At 37.5% G+C, this 6,799-nt stretch overlaps 1 protein-coding gene across 4 annotated transcripts in view; it reads left to right on the forward strand.

Annotated features, from left to right (window-relative positions):
- DROSHA (drosha ribonuclease III) overlaps positions 1–6,799 on the forward strand; it is a 67,918-nt gene that overhangs the window by 49,231 nt on the left and 11,888 nt on the right. For all 4 annotated transcript variants that reach the window (XM_031589245.2, XM_090137057.1, XM_090137059.1 and 1 more), the window contains 4 exons: positions 1,547–1,617; positions 2,667–2,711; positions 5,735–5,892; positions 6,764–6,799. The exon at positions 6,764–6,799 is cut by the window's right edge and continues 70 nt beyond it. In XM_031589245.2, coding sequence (XP_031445105.2) covers positions 1,547–1,617; positions 2,667–2,711; positions 5,735–5,892; positions 6,764–6,799 — 310 coding nt within the window. The remainder of the gene's footprint in view (positions 1–1,546; positions 1,618–2,666; positions 2,712–5,734; positions 5,893–6,763) is intronic.

Consider the following 6,799-nt stretch of genomic DNA (forward strand, 5'->3'; position numbering starts at 1 on the left):
AACTATGATAAAGGCTTAACTGTGTTCTAGGTCTTTACATTCTATCCAGGCTCTCAAAGCTTTTTGTTCTGCTTTGAAAAAAGATCACAGCAGGCTTAGATGGCAAGTTTTGTGTGTTCTGCCTTGGGCCAAATTGTATTTCATCTTATCAAGAAATGAGAGTTGTCGTTTTAACTCTTTTGCTTTCTGTGGGGTACTTTGATCTTTAATTTAAAAATAAAAAATAGAAAAAAGAATAAACAACACAACAACAAAAAAAAAAACAACACAGAAAACGAGGTCTAGATATGTATCTTTGGCTTCATTTATATCCTTCAGTCTGTTTGGGACACAGTGAAGAGGACTATTGGACAAGCATGGAGATTCTGTGAGAATTCTGTGAGAGGACAGGCTTGCTGTTTAACATCCAATACAAAATTGTTCATGAAGTTCGTTGAGCAGTAAGGTTTTGTCAGGACCATAGCAAAAATCTGGCCACCTTGCAAAAGGACTGTAAAAATGGATGTGGGGCTTGAAGCACCTACTTGAGAACCCTTCTAGAAGTCAGATCGTTTTTCCTTGTGATGAAAATTATAAGCAAAAATATAAGTAGATTGTCCAGGGCCTGCTTGAAATTCAGTGGTTTCAAAAGTGCCTTAGGTAAGACGCTCTTAGAAACTCCACAGCCATTCTCCAAAGAGTCTAAAGAAAGTGGCTGACCTACTGAGAACATTACAAAGGAGGGAAGAGGTGGAAGCACAGTGATGCAGTGTTCTCACTTTGTGGGAACAGTGACTCTGTTGCTGTGCTTCACGTAGCTGTGTATTTCCTTTGCTTTTGAGCAGATGTGCTTACGAGGACAAGGTAGAGGTTTTCCAAAGCCCTTCTGTAAAAATAATCAGTGGACCAACTGTCATTACTAAATTTTAAAAGCTCCTGTGCAGATACGGAGTGCATATGATACACACAAAAAGCATTATTTGCTAGCACAAGTCACACAGTTTGTTATAAACATGCTGCTGGAAGGATAGCAAGGACTGAATTTGCAGTTAATATATATATCTGCAAGTAATCTCTAGAAATTGCAAGAGATGCTGTTTCCATTTCAGGTAATGTATTGTGATACTGGGGAGCCACTGAAATTTGGAATAGTCCTGGCATGTTTATATGTAGAATATAATGTTGAAAGTGTAGAGCAAATGAAAACTATTTGCTGTATATTGAAATGTATTTAATGCCTGTCACTGTCTACACATACGGTATAGACAGCTGGAAAAGTGCAAACTGCTTCTAGAAATAGATTGCTTCTGGCCTAATTTGCTTAAACTTTGCTCTTTGGATGTATCATTTTCTTTCAAAGACTTAACTGTGTCAGCTTTTTCTCTGTGTTTTACAGCTATTGATTTATGCTGGTGTCTAATGTGTTTTAGATTTCTCAAAAAATTGGATATTCTGTTTTGATTATTACCACAGCATGCTGTTACAAAATAACTAGTAAACTAGTGGTTCGTATTTTCTAGGAACTAAATGTGTTATTGGACTTTAACATATTGATCTCCTCATATAGGAGCAGTTTATCTGGAGGGTAGTCTTGAAGAAGCCAAACAATTATTTGGACGTTTGCTCTTCAATGACAAGGTATTTATGTATCTTTATGACTCTGCTTTCATTTAAAAAATAAAAAATCTGAGAATCACAAATGAAGAGGAAGACAGCTGGGACTTAATTCCTAGAAATTAAATATAATACAGCATATTTATGACAGCAAATTGCATTGGTTCAGGCGCAGAAATTCATGGTTGTTCCCTCAGGGATGCTGTGTGTTGTTTGGCTTAGGGGGGGCTTAGGGGTGTGTGGTGTGGGAAACCTGCAGGCTTCCATGCAGTGCTACTCTGACAAGTGGTTGGTGCTGTGGATTCATTCGGACAGCATACTTTGGAGAAAGGGTGCACATGTTGAGTAATTGTTCTTGTTTTATAAGTTAAGGGAATCATATGATCCCCAATAGTTTTAGGTGTATCTTTGAAAAAATTATTCTGGAATAGGTTAAATACCCTGTTAGTCAGATTCTTTCTAGCGTGTTTTGTCTTCAGTCACTTTTAGTTGGAATTTTTCCCATATAATGACTAAAGGAAATAACCTGTACATTCTGCTGGGACAATGCATGTGGCAGTGGTTAGGGGATTAATTACACCATCTTTTCCATCTTGAAAATCTATGAAATAATGAACTGTAGTTGAAATTTTGAAGCCTGCTGTCACTCAGTGTTTACAGACACCTAGAAGGTAGTAATGAAGGAAACCTGTATGAAAGACAAGAGCGAAGAGGGTTTTGTCTTCTTTATTTCCCACTTCAGGTTAAAACAAACTTGCTACTAAAGAATGCAAATAAAGTTAAACCTCAGGCCTGAAAAATTATTTCTTTTTTTTATGATTTCCTTTAACCACTTTCTATTTGGTTCAAGGATTCTTCCTCCTCTTTGACACAAGTTAATTGGGAGAACTACAGGCAGTTTGAACAGCAAATACACGATTTTAAAAATTAGTTTGCCAGCACTATTGAATTTGCAATAAGCAGTGTCAGCATCTGAAATAGTTCAGTATTTCAAGTAATGACATTTTATTTAGTACTGTGGAATTTGTTAAATGACTCCCTTGAGCATTAAAGGCATCTCTCAATGTTCGCAGGACCTGCGGGATGTATGGCTTAATTATCCACTACACCCACTCCAAGTAAGTGTATTCCTTTCTTTAATAAATTTCATAGCTCTGTTCTATTTTCAGGGGTGCTTCTCCATAGGTTTTCAGTGTAGTGACATCTCAGAAAATTTTCTAAAAAGTGACCAGAGGAGTATAAGTATTTGCCTTTTGTGATCTTTTTGGATAAAGAACGAATCTCTGCCTTTCTTTGGATCAATCATCCACCTTTCCTTGGCTCACGTTTGATATATAACTGCACTTCTCATATGATAAATCTAGTGAGATGTAGCATCTTGGCATCTTCCTGTTCATCTTCTGCAAGCTGGTGGAAGGGTACGAAAGCAGTCTGTGTATGTATTTTGTTAACCTGAAATTAACACTGAAACTTTAGCATTAGAAAGGCACAATATTTAAAAGTCTTAAGCGTGTAGTGCTGGATTTTTTGTTGTTGTTGTTCATTGTTTCTGTGATTTTAGTACCTTTAATTTCAAAGGTGTTTGAAAACTGGTGTATCTTCCATGCATTTATGAAGTGCTCAAGCAGTTAGCTTACAAGGCCAGAAGCTGGGAGAACTCATTCTCACTCCGTGCCCCCTGAGTGAATTCTGGATGAGAGCTAAAGCAAATCACAGAACTTCTCTGCACACTAGCTCTCCATCTTCACATTTTCCAAGTGTGCAGGAGTGCCACCAGAATAGCTGTATTCACATTGTGATCCAGTCAGTAAGGTTTTCAGGATCACACAGACATCTAAGAGTGTTTCTTTTGTCCAAACAAATCTCTGATGTTTTTTGCAGAGTCAGCTTGAGTCCTTTGAAACACTTTTGTGAGCACACCCCTCAGCAGGTCACTTTGAGTACTTCATCTGAAGAATTGCATATAGCTATATGGTTATTTCAGTAGTTACATAGATTAGATTAGTAGTAACAAATCTTTTGCAGCAAATCAGTGCGCCAGCTGGAGCATTTTAAAACTATGCTGGGTATAAGACAAAGCTAAACAGAAAAGAGCGTTAGTGGGAAGATAAACTTCCAAGAATATAGCACCAGCAATGCTAAATGGTGGCACCAGTTCCCAAGAAAACTTATATTTTTCTAAATTTTTTTATTTTTTGTTTTATATTCTTTGTCTCAGTTTTCATGAGGAAGGCTTAGATGCTTTTTAGAGATTGGATATAACATATGCAGCTTGTCATTTCTTACTCCTGCCTTAAGTCCTGAATGATGAAAGCGTATTTTCTTCCGTGTCCCAGAAGCCATCCTAGTTCTCTATATGCTGGGAAGTGATATGTAGTCTCCTCAGGCTGGCCTTTGAATAGAACTATCCTGAAAAGCATCTTTAAAAATTCTTAAAGTGTCTATTACAATATGGCAAATAAGATTCAAATTAAATAATAGTAATTCCAGATGAGATATATAGGGCTGTAGGCCTGTAACCTTATCATTTTGAAGCAGTCAAATCAGTGGAGACTATGGTTAAGAAAATATTAAGTAAAACAGTAACAACAACAAAATAGTGAGTTGGTCACTCCTTAGGTAGATTCAAAGGAATGGCTGAAACATAAGAAATGCGTGGATTAAAATGACCACATCATACAAGGAATAGAGACCATCATCAGATTTCCTCAGGTATCTTTGTTGAAATACAAGCAGTTCCCATTCGCACTTCAGGGAGGAGGAGGAGGGGTGAGGTGGCAGTTGGTTAACAGTACCAAATTATTCAGGTAGCAGGGATGTCGTGTGGCTGATGAATTGCAGCCTGACAGTCAGAATACAAAAGTCAGTAGCTGCTATATGAAAAAGAGAATGAAATTTTATGTAGCCTATGAAAAACAGAGTAGAAGTTCAGTGGTGTTTAAATAAAAAAGCAAACTGAATGTTATCAATTAATTCAAAAGGGACAGAGAACAGACCAAAAAAGATCATAACACCACTTCAAAAAAGTGGTGATAACAGTGTGGCTTGTGTACACTTGAGAATTATCAGGTGTTCTGCTTCACATTTTGAGAAAAAGACTGTAGTGGAAATGTAAAACATAAAAGATGCTGGGAAGAAAGAACTAGTGAGGCAGCAAAGGTATCCTAAAAAGGATCAAAGGTATGGATGAGCTTTCTCTTTGAAGAAAAGCAAGTTAGATTGTGATCTTCAGGCTGGGGAAAGAGATGATGGGAAGGGAGGGCCTGGAAGAGACACCTCCAAAACATGAGTAGATGCGCAGTTAGCCATTTGCTCACTGCCTGTTCCAGTACAGACAGCAGGAGTTCAAAATTGAGTAAGCTGGTTCTTTAGGAAAAAGTAGTGGATCTGGAATATGTTGCTGAACATTTCTGGGAATGCCGAAAGCTTTCATATGGCAATGATCAAGCTTGTGGAAGACATTTGCACAAACTACTGTAGATCACTAAGTGTGCTTAACATAAAACTTGGCAGTCCATTGCAGTTGATAGTTGGAGAATTAGATAGTTATTAGGAAAGTCCTTAATATGCTTGCACACTTATTACAAGCATCTTCATCAGAATACCTTCTCCTTTAAGGCATTGGTGTACAAGACAAATGCCTAGGGTGGCTGGAGGAAATGCCTAAGTAATTTCCCAGACCCGGGAAGCTATTTAACAATGTTGCACGGCAGGGAAAGCAGACAAGAAATTGATAAGAACACTTAGTGACCTAAAGTGATCATTTTAATTTTCTTGTTTTTGTGAATTTTATATTCTTCATTTTTAATACTAAAGTGAGAGAAATAGATTTGTGTTTTCTTGTCTTGCTTCATTGTCACGCTTTAAAAAAAAAAACACACAAATGACAAAACAAACAAGCAAAAAAATCTCAAGCAAGTTCATCAGACCTCAGCAATTTCTTTTATTGCTAATTATGAAAGACAAAAACCCAGAGGAAACTGGGTTTTCTCAGTTAAACTATCCATAAAATGCCTTGTTCAGTTTTTTCTTTGACCTTGTTTTACAGAAGGTTTGTTTTTCTTTTCAAAAATTCTTGTAATACTTTGAAATATCTTGAAGTCATCAGTTTGTCATTACTTGCTTTTCATCTTATTTACAGCTGCAGGAGTCTAATACTGACAGGCAACTCATTGAGACCTCACCAGTTCTTCAAAAGCTTACAGAGTTTGAGGAGGCAATTGGAGTCATCTTTACTCATGTTCGACTTCTAGCTCGTGCGTTCACTCTGAGGACAGTAGGCTTTAACCACCTGACTCTGTGAGTGTGTGGCAAGTGCCCTCTTAGAACTCAATGGCTCTACTGTTAGTAGACCAAATTGCTTTATTTATTGACAAATTCTAGGTGATCTGTCTGTTCTCCAGAAAAGAAAGAATAGAAATGTTCACCAGCCTTCTGTGGCTGAGTATCTTGTCTCTGGTAGTAATCAGTAGTGGAAAATTTGGGAATTCTAAGGGTGTTAGAGAACCATCCTGGTGTGTCTTCTGAGTTTCCTGTACTGTTGACTTTGGGACGTTATTCCTGATACTGTATCAGAACATGCTTGAAGGTACACTTGGTCAGAGGCAAAAAGTAAAGTCATGCTTTTTGGGACAACTACAGCCCTTGTATTATAATGTGTGTACAGCACATAAACATGCAGCAGGCTTTGGATGTCCGACTAGAGCTGTTAGACCCTGTTGTAAAGAAAACAGTCATACCAGTGGATACTTAGTCCAAGCTCTCACATGGGTTTAAACACTGATCCTTCTGTTTCTTGTGAAGGGACAGACCCTTTTTCTCTACTGAAGTCATTGCATTCATTGATTTGTTTACTTATAAGAAGTTACAGTTTGAGATTTCATCCCATCACAAACCTGGTATTAGCGGCTATCCTAGGCTATAATCTAATAACTGTGTTTATCTATAGCTACCCTGATTTGCTGTCTAACTCAAACTCAGTGTTACAGCAGTTTCTGTTGTGTTTTCGTCTCAGCAGTGTTAACACTGGAAATTTGTCTTAAATGTGTTTAAAAATAAGTAAGGCTTGCTTTCAGATCTTTCTTTATTTTAATTTGTATATGCATGCTGCTTTTGTTTTTTCCTCCCCGAGTACTTATTGATTTTGCTGCATTGATGTCTCATTTTTCAGAGGCCACAATCAGAGGATGGAATTCCTGGGTGACTC

Source organism: Phasianus colchicus, chromosome 3, assembly GCF_987193195.1.
Source record: "Phasianus colchicus chromosome 3, bPhaCol1.hap1.1, whole genome shotgun sequence".
Classification (NCBI taxonomy): domain Eukaryota; kingdom Metazoa; phylum Chordata; class Aves; order Galliformes; family Phasianidae; genus Phasianus; species Phasianus colchicus.